Below are 23,600 nucleotides of genomic sequence, written 5' to 3' on the forward strand. Positions count from 1 at the left end.
TTCAGTTGTTGAGCCTTTGTTTGGGATTGGAGGACAGAGAGAAAATGATAGATAATTCAGACAGATTTGTAGTATTTGAAAGTAGAACCATTTCCCAGTCTTAAGTGGAGGCTTTGAAACTTCTCCATTACAGATACAGCATCGAAGAATAGGATAGATATATTTTTATAGTTTCAAATGATCACCTTTAAAGGTTCTTTGGGTAATACATTTTTCAATCAGGACTTCAGTTTCATATTAATGATAGATAATTCTGTTGTTTGAAATGTGGTGGAAATAAAAAATAAACAGAGCTGGAGGAATCACACTCCCTGACTTCAGACTATACTACAAATCTACAGTAATCAAAACAGTATGATACTGGTACAAACAGATACCTAGACCAATAATACAATATGGAGAGCCCAGAAAAAAATCCATACACTTATGGTAATTAATGTAAGACAAAAGAGGCAAGAATATACAATGGAGGAAAAGCAGTCTCTTTAATAAGTAGTTATGGGAAAACTGGACAGCTGTGTGTAAAAAAAATGAAATTAGAACATTCTCCAATACCATATTCAAAAATAAACTCAAAATGGATTAAAGACCTAAATATAAGTCTGGATACCATAAAAGTTCCCAGAGGAAAACATAGGCAGAACACTCTTTGACATAAATCACAGCAATATTTTTTTTGATCTCTCCCCTACAATAAAGGAAATAAAAGCATAAATAAACAAATGGGACTTAATTAAATTTAAAACCTTTTGCACAGCAAGGAAAACCACAGAAAAAACAAAAGGACAACTTACTAAATGGGAGAAAATATCTGCAAATGATATGACCAACAAGGGATTAATATCCAACGTGTATGAACAGCTCATATAACATCATGAAAAAAACAGACAACCCAATTAAAAATAGTCAGAAGAACTGACTAGGCATTTCTCCAAAGAGAACATGCAGATGGTCAACAAACACATGAAAAGATGCTCAACATAACTAATCATCAAGGAAATGCAAATCCAAACCACAATTGAGATTTCACCTCATCAGAATGGCTATCATCAAAAAGAACACAAATAACAAATGTTGGCAAGGATGTGGAGAAAAGGAAAAGCTTGTACACTGTTGGTGGGGAATGTAAATTGGTGCAGCCACTATAGAAAATGGTATGGAGGTTTCTCAAAAAACTAAAAAGAAAACTTCCATATGACCTAGCAATTTCACTCCTGGCTATATAGCTGAAAAATATCAAAACACTAATTTGAAAAGATACATACATCACAACATCATAGCAGCTTTATTTACAATAGCCAAGATATGGAACCAACTTAAGTGTCCATCAACAGATGAATGAATACAGAAGATTTATACACACACACCATACACACACAGGAAAACTACTCAGCCATGAAAAAGAAGGAACTTTTGCAATTTACATCAACATAGATGGGCTTGGAGGGCATTATGCTAAGTGAAACAAGTTAGTGAAAGACGAATTATGATATCACATGTGGAATCTAAAAAAATACAACAAACTAATGAATATAACAGAAAAGAAGCTGACTGACAGATATAGAGAACTAACTAGTTACCAGTGTGGTGGCAATGTGGGGTCAGCGAGTAGAGGTACTATCTACTGGGTGTAAGATAGGCTCAAGGATGTATTGTACAACATGGGGAATATAGCCAATATTTTGTAATAACTCTAAATGAAAAGTAACCTTTAAAAATTGTGTATAAAGTATTTTTACAGTTTAAAAAAATTAAAAAAGTATTTCACCCATTAGGGAAAAAAAGTAATTCCCATCCCACCCCCTAAGTTTTAAAAGGAATATGTAAATGAAACATGCTGAAATATTTGGAGAAGGCAATGGCACCCCACTCCAGTACTCTTGCCTGGAAAATCCCGTGGACGGAGGAGCCTGGTAGGGGGCAGTCCATGGGGTCGCGAAGAGTAGGACACGACTGAGCAACTTCACTTTCACTTTTCACTTTCATGCATTGGAGAAGGAAATGACAACTCACTCCAGTGTTCTTGCCTGGAGAATCCCAGGGACGGGAGGGCCTGGTGGGCTGCTGTCTATGGGGTCGCACAGAGTCAGACACAACTGAAGCGACTTAGCAGCAGCAGCAGCAGCAGCTGAAATATTAACAGTGATTATTTCTTGATGGTGGGATTGTGAATATCTGTCATTTTTATATATACATTGGTCTGAATATTGAAAACATTCCGGAATGAAATGGCTTGTGATATCATCATGGTTTGCTTGGTTAAACGTCACTCATCTTATAGTTCATGTCTTTATCTTCCCCGTTAATCCTTAGTTCAGCAGTGTATCCCTACTTCATACTATTTTAATATTCTGGACATCTCATTCTTTTATCACCATAATACTTTGAAATAATCACCTGTTTGCTTTTCTAGAGAGGCAAGGATTATATCTTACTTATCTTTTTACTGACATATATTACAAAATAGCTGTTTCATAATTCTTTTTGTTGAACTAGTTCAACAAAAGTTATTTTATGGGTAGCCCAAATTATAGGTTCAGATAAGATTTTTCTCTCCATTAGAAAAAACTGCTTGTAAATAGGTGGAAAAGACATAAGTGGAAAGACATATGAATTGTGGAACTCTGAATATTATTGAAAGTTTAGAACACAAGTTCAGGTTCTTAGTGAATGTAAGACCATGTATATAATGTGTCTGAACATCATGTATAAAATATATCTGAAGACTGTCTTCACTAATAATTTGGTTGCTTGTGATGCAGCTTAGAAATTGCTGTGAGAAACAGTTTTGATAGCTTTTCCTCCCTTTTTCCTGTATGGCATTTGTCTTTTTTTTTTTTTTTTTTGACAGTGTAAACTCAATAATAAACATAGATATTTTTCTTGTTTGTTTTAATTTGAGAATGTATAGTAAAATTCACACATGAGACACTGTGAATAATGATTACTTTAGTGTATAACTTTATAGAAAAAGGACAAGTTAAGGATTATTTAGTTATAAGATTATTTCAGTAATAAGTGTGATAGTGATTATTTTCAAGTTAGGAATAGAAATGATACATTTAGGACCATTTAACAAAGACAGTGATAATTAGGCTTAAAGGCTGATAATTGGAGATGTAATAAGTTGAGGCATACATATACTTCTTGTTTGCATAACAAGTAAAGAAAAATTAGAATTTTTTCCCACAAAAAGAAATTCCCTAAGGATTTTAAATCTCTACAGTAAAGGTGAGAAAAATGCTATTAAAAGTTAATCATTTTGTCTTCTGGTCTACCTCTGTTTTTTGCACATATTGTTACTTAAGCACTTATCAAATATTTTATTTCTTCTTTTCTAAAGTATGACCTCTGAGTCCAGGATTCTTGTTTGTCCCTGTATTATTGGTAGCACGATATATACTCAAATATACTGAATTTAGTTAAACTGGATTAAGATGCATCCTCTAGTACTCAATTTAGAGAGCAGGCCTACTACAGGTTTCCCTGTATGAGTCAAAGAATGAAAATCAAGTCTTTGTTCCAGTCTTTAGGACTGGAAAAGCCAGTCATGAAGTAAGAGAAATGGGACTTGGAGGATTTCTTAAATCTGGACATTTGCCCAACATTGTAATGAGCTTCCTAATTATTTCATATGTTCCTTTTCTAATAGTTGATGGCTAGAATCATGATTATCGAGTTGGTGGCTAAGAACATCTGTAAAAAGGAGTAATATTTGATGCCTGTAAACTCTACTATTATACAATGAAGTTCCTTGTTGTGTGCCAGATTTGGGAGTGGAAATTCTTACCCTTTTTCTTGTTGGTTAGATATCATTATTTTTAAGATGTCAAAAAGAGAATTTTTGTTATTTCTTGGGTTTGTTAAATTTAACTAAATACTTTTGGATTGGTAAATCAGCCAGATCTACATAATATGTTTTAGTTGTTCAGAACATTTGTACAGGTTCCAAAAGATAGAAGTACAAAAGGATAAAAATAAGTAAAAGATATAAACAGTGCTATGATACTTTTATACACGTAAAAAACAGTTTTTGAAATATTAATATTAAGCTAGTAATGTAATCACCAATATAGTATTAGTATTCAGAATATATTTCCGATCTTGTTGCCTACCTAAAGTTCAAATACAAAAAAGAGATGAAGCAAAGGACGTTGAAGTCTAAACCAGAAACCTAATATTTCCAGAACTGAAAAGGTATTCTCTTGAAAGACTAGTATTGGCAGTACTCTTTAGAATCCAGTGTCTTCTTCAAATACAAATACTATTAGATGGCTTCTTTTCTAAGATAAACATTGCATTAATGTGCATATCTTAACCCCCAGGGCTTAAAATAGCAAAAGGAAGTAGAAACTGAAAGGATATTGGATGCATGCTGACTTGTATACTTGGGGGATTAATAAAAAATTGAGGTCAGCAAGAATCCCATGATGCGGGACAGATCAAGGAAGGAAGCACACCATGGTGGTTGTGTTCCTTTCCTACTGGCCACGACGCGAGCAGCTGGAGAGGAAGATGGCTCTTGTGTTTAGTGCTTTCTGTAATTCCTCTCTGTTTGTATGGTTGGCTTGTGGCCGATCACTGCTTTATCTCATTCATCAGAGAGGAAAATTCCACTTTAATATTGCTGGGTATAATAAAATAGCTTCAGTAGCACAGTGCCTTGCACATAGTAGGACTGACTGAATGAAAATCTGACTATTGTCTCATTCCAGTAGAGTGTCTGAAACATTCAGTTTGTTGGACAAATTCAGTCTCGCAGTATTTACTTTGGTGTTTGAAACTGTCAAAATGTTCTAATAAAATCTTATTGGATTTCTAAATGAGAACAGACTAAATAGGAATGCATTTTTAACAATCCAGGATCCAAGGAAACTTGGCTATAGTGTAAAGAGCTCTGGACTTGAAAAAGAATGAGTTACCTGGGAGTATTTCCGCAGATACTATGTAGCTGAAAAAAAAGCAGCTAATGCAATTTGGATTTCTTCTTCCCTGCCTTCTGTTCACTTTACCTCCTGAGTTTGAAAATCAGTGGAGAAGTTGATCTCTAAGAGCCTATCTGTTACTACCATCCAAATACTAACCAGGCCTGACCCTGCTTAGCTTCTGAGATCAGAAGAGTTCAGGAGCATTCAGGGTGGATGGCCACAGACAAGCCTATCTGTTAAACTGGATGGTTTTCCTCAGTGTGTATGCCCAGCAGTGGGATTGCTGGGTCGTATGGCAGTTCTCTTTCCAGTTTTTTAAGGAATCTCCACACTCTTCTCCATAGTGGCTGTACTAGTTTGCATTCCCACCAACAGTGTAAGAGGGTTCCCTTTTCTCCACACCCTCTCCAGAATTTATTGCTTGTAGACTTTTGGATAGCAGCCATTCTGACTGGTGTGAAATGGTACCTCATTGTGGTTTTGATTTGCATTTCTCTGATAATGAGTGATGTTGAGCATCTTTTCATGTATCTGTTAGCCATCTTTGGAGAAATGTCTGTTTAGTTCTTTGGCCCATTTTTTGATTGGGTCATTTATTTTTCTGGGATTGAGCTGCAGGAGTTGCTTGTACACCAGTGTGTATCACAGCACTGTTTGTAATAGCCAGGACATGGAGGCAACCTAGTTGTCCATCAGCAGACAAATGGAAAAGAAAGCTGTGGTACATATACACAATGGAGTATTACTCAGCCATTAAAAAGAATACATTTGAATGAGTTCTAATGAGGTGGATGAAACTGGAGCCTATTATACAGAGTGAAGTAAGCCAGAAAGAAAAACACCAATACAGTATACTAACGCATATATATGGAATTTAGAAAGATGGTAACGATAACCCTGTATGCAAAACAGCAAAAGAGACACAGATATATAGAACAGTCTTTTGGACTCTGTGGGAGAGGGCGAGGGTGGGATGATTTGGGAGAATGGCATTGAAATGTGTATAATATTATATGTGAAATGAATTGCCAGTCCAGGTTCCATGCATGATACAGGGTGCTTGGGGCTGGTGCACTGGGATGACCCAGAGGGATGGGATGGGGAGGGTGGAGGGAGGGAGGTTCAGGATGGGGAACACGTGTACACCCGTGGTGGATTCATGTTGATGTATGGCAAAACCAATACAATATTGTAAAGTAATTAGCCTCCAATTAAAATAAATAAATTTATATTAAAAAATTTGGATGGTTTTGCTGGTAAAAATTTTGCTACCTAGTGACGATTTTATTCCCAGAAGTTATGAATACTTACCTCTTTCACTGGAACTTGTTTAATATCTGGATATATTCTCTCAGGTTATGAACCTTAATTTTAAAGCCTGAGGTTGAAGACAAAGATAGTAGATTAAATTAGGATTACTTTTATCTTTCTCCACTTTGTTTTTGCTAGGCTTGCATTCAACCTCTTGGATCAAAGACCTTTAGGTACATGGCCTTTTTTGGTCTTTAGAAGTGTAACATCTGCTGTCAAAATTCTGAGTAAGTCTTATACTGGTAGAAATAGTAGCTCTAGCATACGTAAGCACTTAAGAAATGATTGTTTCAGCAAAATACCTATATGGTTTAATAATACACATTGTAGGAAAACAGTGATTAAAAGTAACTTAAAATACTGTCTTATTTTTTATTTTGACTCTTGGAATAGAAGAGTTCAGACTTTTTCCTAGTTATATTTAAATTCTGTTTTTAAGAAATATAAACTGGGTGACTTAGGGTTTCTTAATGATATAAAAATAATTGTTCTAAATAGAAGTTATTTTTCTTCTAGTCAGTTGTGTTTGATTATCTGTTACGGTCATTTGAGTAAGAAGGGAGCTTTTATTCTTCAGTTTATGGTAGAAAGTCAAGTTTAGAACTTATGGTTACCAGAAGAAAGGATGGGGGAAGGTTTAGTTAGGGAGTTTTGTGTGGATGTTTACACACTACTGTATTTTAAATGGATAACCAACAAGGACCTACTGTATAGAACATTGAACCCTGCCCAATATTTTGTGGCAGCTTGGATGGGAGGGAAGTTTAGGAGAGAATGGATACATATATATAATGGCTGAGTCCCTTCACTGTTCACCTGAAACTATCTCAACATTGTTTGTTAATCGGCTATACCCCAGTATAAAACAAAAAATTAAAAAAAAAAGAAAATCTAGTTTAGCCCTAGATTAGCAAATTCTTAATCAGACATCTTATTATTTAAATCCTTGGTTTCATCTCAGTGTGCTGTACACGAAGTTGCTACTCAAATATATTAATCATTATGGCTTAAGAATAAAATATTTTCTTATCATAAAATAATAGTTTATATTATGAAAATTGCATTAGGATGGAAAATAGATATGTATAATTCCACCTATGATGAGCATTGTGGAAAATTTTTGTGTTGCAGAAGATAACTAATATTCAATTCTGTTGAAGAGTTTTTAAAATCTGGTGAAATTTTTCTTATTTAAAATAAACTATCTTGATAATTTTGTCATTATCTTTTAACCTTTCTTCATTTGTAACCTCCTACTCAATCTGGGGTCCACTGATATATGACTTCATTACTTTAGGAAATATGTAGTCACTCAGAAAACAGTATCAACCGCTTTTCCTACAGAAGAGCTTCTTGAACTTTTTTTTTCTTCCATGTATTAGTTGGAGAATTCCCCACCCCTCTTTCACTGAGACTTGTAAAGCAAAAGAGTATGTTCTTGGGCTACTTTGGTTTAGATTCATTCTTTTCAAAGTTCTTTAGTATCCTTTCGGAGCAATGATACAAAAATACACAGGGAGAGAGATGGGAGGGGGGTTCAGCTGGGAGGGGACATGTGTATACCTATGGCTGATTCGTGTTGATGTGTGACAGAGGCTAACAGGATATCGTAGAGCAATTGTCCTCCAATAATTGTATTTTGTCCTATACTTCTCAATATTATACAGTTATAATCTTTGATAATTATTAGTTACTCAAAAATACATTCTTGCCCTGTTATTTTTGTTGGGAAATAATAGAAGGATATTTTAGTTGTAACAATGTGTGATATCTAAGGTTTTCACAATTAAAATATTGAAAGTATTCGACTGCCAAATTCTTATTAAGTCAGCATTGACCTAAAATGCTGGATTATTTTGTTAGTGCATAATTTAGTTTCACTAACAGATCAATTTTGATGTCATCTTATGTGTTTTTAGTGACCCCAGGTATTCAGAGCAGGATACCAAGTACCTTATTAGCATCATCTTGTTTGAATTTTGTCTCCTGTCAGTTTCTGGGAATAAAGTGAATTGGTTCAAAGCGTCAAAATCTGGCTGAGCTGATTGGAGTCCACCTTGAACTAGTCTATATAAGAAGTTAGCATCTTATGTGAGTGTCTTAATGTCCATCAGACTTGCAGCATTGCAGACTGTACTTTATGCCAGTAGCCAGGTGTGGGCAGTGATACCGGCCTGGGGAAATCTCTCTTACCGGCCAAGGAATCCAAGGCATTCAGTGCAAAACCTGGCCAGCAGCCCGAGTGAGTAGGAGCCATGTGACTCTGGTGAGTTGGAGTGTGCAATTGCCTCCTGCTTCAGAGCTACCTGATCCGAATACTAAGCAGAGCGAGTGCCGGGCTGAGTGTAAGACACTGAAGATACTGCAGAGAAAGGTGCTTATTCCAGAGGCGTTACAGAACATGGAGATTAAAGACCAGGGAGCCCAAATGGAGCCGCTGCTGCCTACGGTAAGAGACAACCTGCTGTCACGTAGATTAACAGCGTTTGCAGCAAAACCTGTCAGGCAAGCGGGCTGCAAGCTAGGTTCAGCGAGTGTACTTTTGGGGTGGTGGATAGCTCCCACGACATATGGACAGGGGTCTCCTCCCATCTTGGGTGACTGAAATGCATAATACGAAGCACATGATTTTTTCCCCCTTCTCAATATGGATGCACGACGGTGATGAAATGTCTCATGTTTGCTGCTGTTTGAAGAGATGGCTAGGTTTAGCAGCAGGGGCAGCTGTGTATCTCCTTCCCTGTCTGTTACTGCCTGTCTTTCTGTTAGGCTGTGCAGTCAAGCCCCTGCAAAGAAGCCCTCTTTTAATCATTTTTTTTCTGTGATAAATTTCCTCCCCATACCTCATCCCCCTGCCAGTGAGGTGAGGGAATCTGCTGCTGTTATAGCTCTAGAGATTTAATCTCTGCAGAAACGAGGGAAAAGGAAAACAGAAGGATCGTGTGTGTGTGTGTGTGTGTGTGTGTGTGTGTGTGTGTGTGCTGTCAGTTTCTCTCAAAGGGAAATGTGTCATGGTTCACATAAAAAGAAGGTATGCATTTTGGGGGTCAGGCACACGATTCAGTTTTGAATATCCGAAATGTCCCTGAACTGTCATTTAGAAATAGCCTGTTTATCTCTAGGTCACAGGCTGCCTCCCTGGATCTGATTCCTGGGTGAGTAGTTGATTTGCTTCTCCTCTCCACAATCTGGCTGGCTCACAGACTTTGTAGTTCTTCAGGCAACATCCTTTCTCAGTCTAGAGCAGCTGATGTTGCTGTGTTCAAGGGGAAAAAAAGAAAAGAAAAACAATAATACTGTTTTCTTGAGGCAACAGAGATGCCATGCTTTAGCTTCCAGCCATCTATCAGTGCTATCACGGCTCAGAGCAGCAGAAATCTCCTCCCTGCACCAAACCAGGCCGAGGGTCTGTTCTCAGCTCTCTGTTACTCAGGTTGGTGACCCACCTTGCAGACTTGGGACTGGCAGCAAGCTGTCCATTTCTGTCCATTCCTAGTCTTTGAACGCATCTTTCAATCAAATAATTCCCCAGGGGGAGTGAGTAAATTCTGGGCCACTGTATATTTAGGGCCTTACCTCTCCTGCTCAAAATCTGCAAAAGATTCCAGTTTGCATCCCAGAATTGGCTGTGGCTACTGAGCATGCCCAGTTCTCCTCAGGACGCCAGTCTTGGGCAGGGAGGGAGCTGGGAGATGAGAATAATGCAGGGGTCACCACTAAGAATGGAGCTTAGATATAAGGCAGGGGGAGTGTCAAAGAGAGGGAAGAAACGAAAGCTTGCCAATTAGCCTGCCTGCTTAAAAACAGAGATATTTCTTTACAGATCAAAGTGGAGCTATTTTACAAAAATGAGACTAAAAGGTTTATCCTTTGTATTTCCAAACTTGAATAGATACATAAATTAGGATTTTGTGGGTATTCAGAATAAAAGGTATCAAGAATGTCAGAGAATAATTGTACCTTGTATGAGAGAGAAGAACTAAACACAGGAATTGGGGAATGGAAATTTAAGGAAGATTAAGATATAGGGGAAGAACCTTTTTTTTTTTTTTTAATGGGGAAGGGGTTTGGAAGTTGTCCTAGAAAAGCAGGCTGAAGTTAGTTTGATGTGGTATATGAATTGTCCCAGGTGGGAAATATTTAAAGGGTTTAGGACCAAATGAGGATTAACTGGAAAAATTTAGAAGATGATGACATTATTGGGCTAGATGGACAAACAGTTTGTGACTCAAAAGAGTAGAGAAAATACAAGTTTGTCTAGAAAAGGTCTGCAGTAAGTTGGGTGGACGTTCTTGAAGAGTTGAAAGTGCATTTCATGAGGATTATGCCCAGCACAAAACTGTTACAAAAGTTAATAGCAAGATAGAATCGTCTTAGCAGTTCATTATAAGGAAAATAAGCATGAGAGGTTAGAAATATTGTTGAATTGTTGGCCTACTTTTATATCTGTACAGTATTTTCAATCTCTTCAATTGCTTTTATGAACCTCCCTGCCTCAAATAATCATGTTGAATAAAGCAGATTTTACTGTCTTAATTTTACATATAAAGAATGAAGACACAGGTAGTTTGGAAAACATGTTTAAGGTCATATAGTAATGAAACCAGAACTAGAATATAGGTCTTTTAAAGCTAGTTCAGAAAATAAAGCTTTTTTTAAAAAAATATTATATTATTAACCAGACCTATAATAGTCAGACGCTGGGCTGGAGTTTTATACTTGGAAGAAAAAGGAAGAAATAGTTTGGGGTTCTGTTTTAGAAAATTAATCAGATGACTTTGCAAATAATTATGTGAGAGGCAGTATGACATAGTATTTTAAAACACAGTCTTACAGGTTCCAGCACTGCTATTTACATGCTATATAATCTTGGAAGACTGATTTAAGTCTTAGTTTCATCAACTGAAAAATGGGAAGGTGATGGTTCTTTCCTCTGTGTTTTGTGATGAGCAAATGAAATCATCTATGTGAAATGGCTGACATTTAGTTTTAAGTAAAAGCTCCTATTATCATTGCTGATGGAAGTATAGATGAGATAAATTCTAGGTTTAAGGCTTTTATGACAGATGGCTTATCAGTACTATCTGCTCAGAAGGAAAAGTGGGGAAATGGAACACTGGAAAACACTGTACAGTGCAGGTGGAAGGTGGAGTTTTTAGTTACAGCTATGGAAACTTTGCAGCAGAAAGGCCTTAAAAGCCAAGATTAGACATGGGAAAGCAGCAGTCAGAGGTAGATAGAGAAGTAAGAGAGGGAGAAAAACGATAAGAATGGATAAGAATGCCAAATAAGTGAGTATATTAATTCTGACTTAAGTGAAAGGGTAGAATACATTCTTCTTAAGCCTCCAACTTTTACTTTAACTTAGTATATATAAAGTACATCTTCAGACTTTGTGTGAAGGAGGCCCTGCCCTGTCCGCGTTTCTCTTAGTCCTTCCAAGGGAGTGTCAGAGATTATTTTCTTCTGTTACACCAGGCATTGTTGCATTTGTAGGCCCTAAGGTTAGGACATTCAAAAACTCTAATAGGCTCAGAATTGAGTCTGGTTTTCATAGCACCTGACTGTTATTTCTGAAGCAATAGAACAAAATTAGGTTCAGAAGATTCATTAACTTATTAAATGCCTGTGTGCTGTGCTTAGTTGCTCAGTCATGTCCGACTCTTTGTGACCCCATGGACTGTAGCCCACCGGGCTCCTCTGTCCTTGAGGATTCTCCAGGCAAGAATACTGGAGTGGGTTGCCATTCCCTCCGCTAGGGGATCTTCCCAACCCAGGGATCGAACCCAGGTCTCTTGCACTGCAGGTGGATTTTTTACCAGCTGAGTTACCAGGGAAGCCCATTAAATTCCTATTATTGGCCAAACGTGTTCTTGGTGGTGGGAGTAAAGCAATGAACAAGACAGACAAATGTCCTGTGCACGTGGACCTCACAGTCTAGCTAATCTAGAGTAGAGATAGGACTCCATTTAACTTTTTGAGAAACTGCTGTTTTGTCTTCAAATATTTAATCATAGTTGTAAGCTCTTTGATATGGGTATACATAGAAACTCTATGTAATAGTAGTGGTGGTGGCATTACTTTAGAGGATGGAATTAATCTTTTAAAAGTATGAACCAAAAAGAAAAGTATGAACCAGTTTATTGCACATCACTTTCAATTTTGTATTGACAGTGCTGGATTTGTTTTAGGAGTAAATAATTGGATAATCTTTAAATTATAGGCTATGGACGAGGCTTCTAGGTGAATCTTTTTATAACAAATATTTCTATTTTATACCTTTAATCTTAGATGATACGTAGTAGTCCATGTTAGATCCCTTCTAAAATTCAGATGTCCCAAAAGGAACTTAAGTTAAACTTACTTATAAAACTGCCTTGAGTTATGCCGCTAGAATAAAGGTTGCTTTTTTAAAGGTAATGTAGTATAGCATAGTGGAGAAGGCAATGGTTCCCTGTTCCAGTAGTCTTGCCTGTAAAATCCCATGGACGGAGGAGCCTGGTGGGCTGCAGTCCATGGGGTCACGGAAAGTCGGACACGACTGAGCGACTTCACCTTCACTTTTCACTTTCATGCACTGGAGAAGGAAATGGCAACCCACTCCAGTGTTCTTGCCTGAAGAATCCCAGGGATGGGGGAGCCTGGTGGGCTGCTGTCTATGGGGTCGCACAGAGTCGGACACAACTGAAGCAGCTTAGGAGCAGCAGCTGCAGTATAGCATAGATGGGAGAGTTTAGTACCATTTAGAATATTAATTCCAGATTTCCAAATGACCCAGTATATTGAATTATTTGTGAAAAAATATTATATTATTATCTTAAGGAAAAGAAAAATGGAACTAAAGAGCAACTCAGGTTGACTAAGTTATATTGATATTTCTATTTTATTATAATTTAGATTATATGATTTTAAAGAAAATGTACTCATTACACATGGTAATACATAGAAAGCAAGAAATACAGTATAAGAAATTAATTTTCTTATAAGATTTTCACTTTCATGACTCACTTTCATGGTGAGTGAATATAGAAATAAATTATATGTATAGGATGCTAAGGTTGGTAATGAGTTGTTGTTGGTCAGTCGCTCAGTTGTGTCCAGCTGTTTGCGACCCCATGGGGTGCAGCATGCCAGGCTTCCCTGTCCTTCACCAGCTCCTGAAGCTTGTTCAAACTAATGTCCATCAAGTGGGTTATGCCATCCAACCATCTCATCCTCTGTTGTCCGCTTCTCCTCCTGCCTTCAATCTTTCCCAGCATCAGGGTCTTTTCCAATGAGTCAGTTCTTTACATCAGCTGTAAGTGTTGGAGCCTTAGCTTCAGTATCAGTCCTTCCAATGAATATTCACAGTTGATTTGCTTTAGGATTGACTGATTTGATCTCCTTGCAGTCTAAGGGACTCCGTAGAGTATCCTCCACTACCATAATGCGAAAGCATCAATTCTTTGGTGCTCAGCTTTCTTTATAGTCCAGCTCTCACATCCATACATGACTACTGGAAAAACCATAGCCTTGACTAGATGGACCTTTGTTGGCAAAGTAATGTCTCTGCTTTTGAATATGCTGTCTAGGTTGGTTATAACTTTCCTTCCAAGGAGCAAGCGTCTTTTAATTTCATGGCTGCAGTCACCATCTGCAGTGATTTTGGAACCCCCCAAAATAAAGTCTGACACTGTTTCCACTTTTCCCCATTTATTTCCCATGAAGTGATGGGACCGGATGCCATGATCTTCGTTTTCTGAATGTTGAGCTTTAGGCCAACTTTTTCATTCTCCTCTTTCACTTTCACCTAGAGGCTTTTTAGTTCCTCTTCACTTTCTGCCATAAGGGTGGTGTCATCTGCATATCTGAGGTTATTGATAATTCTCCCGGCAATCTTGATTCCAGCTTGTGTTTCTTCCAGTCCAGCGTTTCTCATGATGTACTCTGCATAGAAGTTAAATAAGCAGGGTGACAATATCCAGCCTTGACGTACTCCTTTTCCTATTTGGAACCAGTCTGTTGTTCCATGTCCAGTTCTAACTGTTGCTTCCTGACCTGCATACAGATTTCTCAAGAGGCAGATCAGGTGGTCTGTTATTCCCATCTCTTTCAGAATTTTCTGCAGTTTATTGTGATCCACACAGTCAAAAGCTTTGGCATAGTCAATAAAGCAGAAGTAGATGTTTTTCTAGAATTCTCTTGCTTTTTCAATGATCCAGCGGATGTTGTCAATTTGACCTCTGGTTCCTCTGCTTTTTCTAAAAACAGCTTGAACATCTGGCAGTTCATGGTTCATGTATTGCTGAAGCCTGGCTTGGAGAATTTTGAGCATTACTTTACTAGAGTGTGAGATGAGTGCAATTTATTTTTAATTGGCTTTAATTTAAAAGAATTGAATGAATTTTTAGTTAGATGCAATATTTTAAAATCCTAGCTCAGTTTTTAGCTATGTGAGTCTCGGTGACTTATTCAATCTGTTCCAGCATCAGTTTCTCATCCATCAAGGCTAGATAACATTAGCAACCTATCAAGAGAATCATAACGACAAGAGATGTTTGTGCTTAGCAGAAGCCTGAGACAGTACCTATTAATATTATTACTTCACAAAGATTCTCTAATTATCATCATCATTTCAATTCAGCACTCATTTGTTTATGCTAGAATAGGACTGTGGAAAGAATGATTAACTGGGAGTCAGGAAATGAGAACTCTAGACCAACCTCTGCCATTAACTAGTATAAGCGCCTGCCCTTAAATACATGTCCTTATCTCTTTGATGTTCAGCTTCATCTGTAAATTAAGTTAGTTTAAAATTCTAGTCTCCAATTGATTGCTACAGTCTTTTTCTGACCAAAACATACCTTATTTCAAACAGTAAATGTATTATATATTAGTTATTCCCTTATTCTAAATAAGAGCAATAAATCTCAAGGAGTATCTGAGACAATTCTTTAAATAGGAAGGATATACTAGAACTTTAATTTACAGTTATATAAAAATAAATAAGATGTAACTAATGTTTACTACATAGATTGAAAGTGGTATCTTCACAAAAAGCCAAATGATCAAGTGGCATGTATCCTATGAGATACGAGAAGGGAAGAGTAGAATTTTCTCTGCATAGAAAATGGGTTAAAAATGGCACCCGCATGTTTCCATTCACTTGACGCATCTTACAATGCTCTGCAGTCTATACCCAGTTAGATTTCTGAAATAACCATCATCCTAAGGTTAGAAAGTAATGACACATTGGAAGTATGATTATTTTTCTGCCAGGCTCTCTTGACTTTTTGAGTTCTAGTTGAAGGTTCAGATATTCTGTAATCCTCCATCATAAACTATCCCACTTCTTTATCTGATTGCAATATTTTCAACATAAAATTAATACTTGCAGGCTTTTAGATTCGACCATTCATTAGTACTAGGTCAAGAAGCATCAGTTAGAACCAGACATGGAACAAAAGACTGGTTCAAACTGGGGAAAGGAGTACATCAAGGCTGTATACTGTCACTCTGCTTATTAAACTTATATGCAGAGTACATCATACAAAATGCCAGGCTAAATGAAGCACAAGCTGGAATCAAGATTGCTGGGAGAAATATCAGTAACCTTAGATATGCAGCTGACACCACCCTTTTGGCAGAAAGCAAAGAGGAACTAAAGAGCCTCTTGATGAAGGTTAAAGAGGACAGTGAAAAAGCTGGCTTAAAACTCAGCTTTCAAAAAATGAAGATGATGGCATCAAAGAGCTGACTCATTTGAAAAGACCCTGATGCTGGGAAAGATTGAAGGCAGGAGGAGAAGGGGACGACAGAGGATGAGATGGTTGAATGGCATCACCGACTCAATGGACATGACTTTGAGTAGGCTCTGGGAGTTGGTGATGGATGAAGGGGCCTGGTGTGCTGTAGTCCATGGGATCACAAAGAGTCGGACACGACTAAGTGACTGAACTCAACTAAAAAATAAATAAAAATAAGAATCCCATTATAAAATGAGCTTTCATATCTACATCTTCAAAAATGAAAGTTCTATGAAACAAGGTGCTATAAAGTGTAAGGCATTGTAGGTTGGATATTGCAGGATTCCATTTATTGAAATGTCTGTAATAGGCACTGGGCTTGGGGTGTAGCAGAGAACTGAGAATTAAGAACTCTGGGGTTTCTTTTTGGAGTGATGGGAGTGTTCTGGAAGTAGTTAGTGGTGATGATTGCACAACATTGTGGAAATACTGGACACTACTGAATTGTACATGGCAAAATGGTCAATTTTATGTAAGAAAATTACAAAATAATTAAGTTGTTTACTCATTATCACTAACAGAGAGAAGATTGATTTAAACAATGCTTGTATTATTCATATTTATACAAATCAATGAAAGGGCAAATAAGATACTCATGAAAATTAAAAATAACTTCATGGATACACACACACCCAAGTCTGTACCATAAAATTTGTTCTCTTTGTGAATATAATGTTGAAGTTGGCCATGGTTTCAGCAAACTATTTGTAGAGATCTTTTGAAATATATATTCAAAGCTGAGTTAAGAAAGTATATGTCACATACAATATATAAGAGAGGAAGAGAAGTATTTAATTTGGGTCAAATTGTTATTTCTTATCCAAATCACCTTTCTAAATTTCTCTTGATACTCTTTAAACTTTACCATAAGGAAAATCAAAGCAACTAAATTTCTGAGAAGCTACTTTTTTCCATTAAAGCTCACTTTGTTTTACTTATATTTTTAGGGTCACTGTTGGTCTAGCTTCATAAAATACTATCTTACTAGATGGTAGGGTTATAGTCAATGTTAAAAGAAATTTCCAGACTATTTTTCAATGAGATTGTGCCATTTTACAGTTTTGGTTTTCCCACACTTTTACTAACACTTTTTTTTTGAATGTCCATTCTGAGTTAATTTTTATGTATGGTATGAGATAAAAGTTGTTACTTTTTGTTTATGCAATTTCCCCAGCATCATTTGTTGAAAACATTATCTTTCTCCACTGAATTTTCTTGGCAGCTTTGTTGAAATTAAATCGATAATAAGGTTATTTGTTTGGACTCTGATTCTGTTCTGTTGATGTACATGAATAAGTGAAGTGAAGTCGCTCAGTCGTGTACGACTCTTTGCGACCCCATGGACTGTAGCCTACCAGGCTCCTCCGTCCATGGAATTTTCCAGACGAGTACTGGAGTGGGTTGCCATTTCTTTTGCATATCTTCACCTTAATACCACTGTCTGATTATTGAAGCTTTCTAATAATATTTAAAATCAAGTGGTATAAATCTTTCACTTTTGTTCTTTTTCTAAGTTGTTTTGGCTATTCTAGATACTTTACATTTCCATATAAATTTTAGGGCCTGCTTGTTGACTGCTATGAAAAGCCTGCAAGGGTCTTAATAGGAATTGCTTTGAATTTATAGATCAATTTGAAAATTACTATCTTGACAATATTGAGTCTTCCAAATGTGAACTGTCTCTACAGTTTTTAGATCTTTAATTTCTTGTGGCAGTGTTTCCTAGTTTTGTCTTGTGAGAATTTTTATGCACTGTATCAAGAATGACATAAAAATTCCTGAGGTGCCATTTGTACAGACGTTTCTATATTAAGCTTAGACCCAATTCCAAGTAGTTCAGAACTCCAGGGGTTTTCTCAGAGGGCCTAAATGGAGTTTAATATATGGACTCAGTGTGATAGAGTGAGAATGTATTGTAGCCAAGGATTCTGTATAGTTTTGATTTAATGGTAAAGACCTTATATTATCAGTATCATCCAAACTTGCTCATTTTTCATTGTGGTCTAAAATTGTGATCTAAAATTGTGGTCTAAAGATCTAATAAGCAAATTTTTAAAGAATTTTCCCATTCCATATTGAATGTGTTAGGTTGCTGGAGTGCCTCCAGTATTTATTTGTACTTCTGCTTCTTGCTTATCCTGAGAAACAAAAATTATTCAGAGATTGCTATTGCTTCCTAATGGCTTTTTTCCCCTTTTTGACACATGAGGGTTTGATATCAAAGATGATGATCTAATCAAATTCCAGAAAGCAAATGCCATAAAAAGTAGTTAGATATATAACAACTACTGTAAAACATAGCTTTGTTTATAAAGCATATTTGATTATTGTTATGTTTGTACTGCTTCTTTTATAAGTACAGTGGGCATAAATACAATAGTGATTTTTTGTTGATATTTAAGCTGCTCTGGTAATAAGCTTGTTCAAACTCTTTTTGATTTGCTCAGAAATAAGAATATGGTTAAAAAATGAAAAAGAAATGTAGACAGCAAGACATAAACCTAATATATAATATGATTGTAATTTGAGTGCATACTGTACACTTTGTTTTATTAACAAATAACTTCACAGTATAATGCCTGTCCAAAAATCTGATTTTTATGTAATCCTACAGAGCACTTCTGGTAGATACAAAATTTTGGTATTTTTTTCTGCTAAGAAAAAGGATTATTGAAAACCTTAAACTCAAAAACCACTTGCATCAGAATCATCAGGAGGACTCATTAAAAATGCAAGTTCTGGGCCTTATTCAAACTTTAGGCTTAGAATGTCAAAGGGATGGTGCCAATAAATAAGGAATTTAAAGAACTCTACAGGTGATCCTTATGAATATGGAAGCTTGGGACATTTTACCTAGATAAACAAACAAACAAAAATTCTTTGAATTATTTTTCCTGTGGGAATGAATGATAGAAAACAAAAGCTTGCAATAAAATAGAGCTGTTTTTTTTTTTAAATAAGTCATAACGGATTAGAAAATTAAGTTCTTACTGCTTGTTTTACTCGTTTAGCATTTAGTACATATTACATATCACTTTGCAATTTCTATATGTATGTAAAACTATTTTTACTTATATATAAATACACATACATGTAACTTGTTTCCTCAATTAGAGTGTAGGTTCTTAAAAATAGAGTCTACTTTAGATACTTTTGTGCTGCTTTCACAAAGCTAAGTGCAGAAAAGTCCTTAAGAAATGTCTCGGGTTATTAGGCAGCGACAACAGTAGACATCAACTGTCAAGAACTGAAACTGAAGACAGACAGTGCTAACTGTTCTAATTTGTAGGTATGACAGCATTGGCAAGTTGCCTAGTAGTTCAAAGCCTCCCTTTACTTATCTATAAAATAGGGATGATAACAATAATAGCATCTGTCTCAACAATAATAGCTTGTGAAATTAAATGAGTTATGGACATAAATTACATACATAATTGTGTACCTATACATATATATTTGCATGCGTAAATATTATGCACTCATATTATGTTCCCGTGTATATATATTTGTATATATGTTATATATTTTTGAGTAATGACAAAGATAATAGTGATTATTGTTGCTATTAGCTTAACTTTTTACCTTTGAAAATAATTAAATTGAAGATTTTTATACCTAATATGCACAATTCATTCAATCAGTGATTCAATAATGCTTGTAAAATAACTTTATTCATTTGACAGTAATAAGATGTGTGCCAGTAATATAATCTTGGAAGTATAATAAAATATATTTTTCCTAATTATAAAATTGATATATTTTAGGGTAGCTTAGGAAGCATAGAAAAATAAATACAAAAGGAAGCATTCATTTTACTATTTTTTAGCTCTTTAATTTGAGATTGTTTTATACCTAAAGAATAATTGCAAAAACAGTACAAAGAGTTCCTGAATACCTTTCATCTATGTTGCCATGCTAACACCTTACATAACTACAGTTATTAAATCCAGGAAATTAACATTGGGACAATCCTGTTAACTAAACCAAATATTTATTAGCATATCACCAATTTTTCCACTAATATCATTTTTCTGTTCCAGGATTCCATTTTGTGTTTAGATATCATGTCTCTAATCATCTCCAATTTGTGATGTACTGTCTTCCCTTATCTTTCATAACTTTGACACTCTTGAGGTATACAGATTTTTTTTTTTTGGTAGAATATCTCTCAGTTTGTGCTTCTCTGCAGTTCTCCTAATTATCCTGAGGTCATGCATATTTTTTTGGTTAATATCACTGGAATGAAATGAACTCATCCCAGTGCATCATGTCAGGGGATAGATGATGTCCTATTTCTAGGGATATTAACCTTGATTATAGAAGTGTTGGTTGGATTTTCCACTGTAAAGTTAAAAATTTCCCTTTGTAATAATATTTTCGGGGAGATACTTTGCGACTATGCAGATATCTTGTTTCTCTTCAAACCTTTGCCTACTAATTGTAGCATTCATCAGTGAATATTTCCTGCATATTACCTATTTATTACTTTATTTATTTGCTTAATAGTGACTTGCTACTTCTCTCATTCTTTCTGCATTTGGAAATTAGAATTTTTTTCCTGTAAGGAATAGCTGTCACTTTTCCTCCATTTATTTATTTATTCAATTGCTTAAATGGCAACTCACGCCAATATTTTTGCCTGGGAAATCCCATGGACAGAGGAACCTTGCAGTCTGCAGTCTGTGGAGTCACAAGAGTCGAATATGACTAAGTGATTAAACAACACAAAGATATTTATTTTATTTTATGGGCCATAATCCAGTACTCTAAGAATTAATTCATTTAGTTGCTTAAATGGTTTTATATTTGGAGATTAGGAACTCCTTTCATCTGACTTTTGTCCTTTCAACATGCTCCCATTCTTTTCTGAGCACTTCCGTAGTATCTAGGACCATAATATTTTCCAGGGTCATCTTTTATTTACCCTGCCTCAGACCCAGAATCAACTATTTCTTTAAGGAGCTACTAGGCTAATTGTTAACGATATTTATAAACACTGCCAATTTTTTTTTTTCCTGAGAAGATTATGTAACCAGTTTTAACTTTCACTTGAAGTTTCACTAGTGTTTTAAAAACTGACAATTTGCCTGGTAAATTTTTTGACAATGTACCCTTTTGTATTCCATTTCCAACTTTGTTTACTCTTATGTAGTTTTTTTCTATAAGGTAGGTTTCTTCATAAGAGGAAACATTGAACTACTTGAAAAAGCCCTCTGTTTAATTCACCTTTCTCAAGGTATTACCGAAATGCTGCACACGTCAATTATTAACATCTGCTTTATACATGGCTCCTTTGTGCAGTGAAGGTATGAGCCTCAAGCCTGTCATTACAGATCTGTACTAGGTACCATTTTGGCCATGAGAATTTTCAGTCTGATGGAGTGAAATGGTTCCTCTACTTTCTCAAAAACCACAGACATTATTTTAAAAAAATTTTTTCAAAGATGAAGTTGAGATCAGTCCAATTAATAAGGTGTTTCAGTGTCCTGTCATTTTCCTCAGCCTTACTGTTGGGCTTCCCAGGTGGTGCTAGTGGTAAAGAACCTGCCTGCCAATGCAGGAGACATAAGAGATACGGGTTTGATCCTGGGGTGGGGAAGATCCCCTGGAGGATTAGTCTGTTATAGTATAGATACAGACACTCAGATTTTACTTGCTGTGTTAATATGATTCTTTATTTTTTAATTTTTATTTTTACTTTATTTTACTTTACAATACTGTATTGGTTTTGCCATACATTGACATGAATCCGCTAATATGATTCTTATGTATATTGGTTTCAGTTTTATCAGTCCTTAAGATGATGAGACTATCATTTTTATTTGAGCCATCTAGGATCTTTCATGTCATCAAAATCATGCTGAAGAAGTACTTGAAGATCCTGACTGATGACAAACTTGACAACAGTGAAATTTCTAGACCTTACTATATGTTATTATTCAAATGAAACATGATGATTTGGACTCTGAGCATAGTCCTCTGATTTAATAATTCTTTTTATCTTATTAGTGGTTTGAAAAAAATTTGCTCATAAGAACTGGGGTTAGGATTAATCTTTTTTAAATCAAGAAATTTAGTAACAGTTGTACAACAGTAACTGTTGCACATTTGTCTTGGCATTGTTAGTAGAAAAGTACTTTCTATTTAGGTCTTTAACATAAATTATAAATGGTTATCATAAAAGCTTAATAATAATAATTTCTGAATATTAATTATCTTATCTTGGTATTAGAAGCTTAGATACCAGTACCAGTCTAATAAAAGGTACTTGGAATCTCACACAGACCATTTCTGTAATGTAAGGTAATAAAAAATATTTTTTCAAATCTTTATGAGGACAAAAACACAGAAATGGTGAACTCTGATTTTGTCCATTCAAAAATCAATGATGCTTTCTCATAATTCAGGAAATTCTAACCCTAGTATATTCATTTAAAGCATAGTGAGTCAGCCTTGAACCCAGCTTTAAAAAGATCAGCCTTACATGAACGCAGTTTTAGTAGCTTATAATTTTGCTTGTTCCCCTTTTTTGATTTAAAAACTTTATTTCATTTCCATTCACACTCTTAACCTTAACTATCTCTCTTACCTATATAATTCAGTACTCCTAGTCTGTCTCATCTAAATAAATTTCTCCCATCTTTGCAGATGAGTGCATGGTCTAGCATAGGACAAAAAAAGGGCTTGTATCGTTGATTCTGCAGAATAATGTGTCTTGATGCAAAGTGTCTAGTTACTTAACAGTATCTAGTTAGCTCAATAGCTCTTGATTTCATATAGACCAAATATTTACCACCTAACGTCATGGTTGCATTGAAACTTTTGACATTAGAATCAGTTTTTCTTGGAAAAATATACTTTTCTGATGTTTTTCTTGGTTCAGAAAATATCTTGAAGGAAGAAATGGAAAGCCTTCAAAAGTCTATTGAATCACAGATTGTTTCATAAAATAATAATTTGATGATGATGTTTCAGTAATTCATAAACACGTTTATATTTATCTTAAAAGTACCTGCATATATAGAAAGCAAGAAGTAAGAGCACTTGACAAAATGCAATTGAACTTAATATATAAATAGCTCATATTATTTAGTGAATCTGAAATTTCAATTAATTAATTTACATTAATTACTATTATAGGAGCCCTTATATTGGGTGAGAATGGAGGAGTAAAGAAGTAGCTTTACTGCCTTTTAAGAAATGCAGCAGGATTCTATTAATACCTCTCTGGGAGCTACTATGAAATGTTCCAATCATGGCCTTAAGAAATATTTCGCACTGCTTTGATCACGATGTCTTTGTGCAGATGACCTATGATAAAAGGAGAATAAGATCCATACAAATAAATGAGACTCAAAGATAATTAAAGTGATCTTTTTAAGTGAATAGTTTCAGTGTTCTGTGCTTTTTTGTGAGATGTCAGTCAGGTACAGCCAGGAGAGGCTGAGTAAAATGAAATTTTCATCACTATCCAGTATTCTTCAAAGAAAAATAAACACACAAACTAGAAAAATGTATTTGTCAAAAATTTTTGAGGACTTTTGTACTACAATTTGAAATGACAGTAAGGTTAGAG

General features: G+C 35.6%; 1 protein-coding gene across 2 annotated transcripts in view; it reads left to right on the top strand.

Moving 5' to 3' along the window:
- Window positions 8,460-23,600, top strand: part of SLC4A10 (solute carrier family 4 member 10) — a 352,866-nt gene continuing 337,725 nt past the window's right edge. Inside the window, exon 1 of one of the 2 annotated variants that reach the window (XM_005676049.3) lies at window positions 8,460-8,688. In XM_005676049.3, the coding sequence (XP_005676106.1) occupies window positions 8,641-8,688 (48 nt within the window). In that variant the 5' untranslated portion in view covers window positions 8,460-8,640. The remainder of the gene's footprint in view (window positions 8,689-23,600) is intronic. The other variant, XM_005676051.2, reaches the window with a different exon arrangement.

Source organism: Capra hircus, chromosome 2, assembly GCF_001704415.2.
Source record: "Capra hircus breed San Clemente chromosome 2, ASM170441v1, whole genome shotgun sequence".
Lineage (NCBI taxonomy): Eukaryota > Metazoa > Chordata > Mammalia > Artiodactyla > Bovidae > Capra > Capra hircus.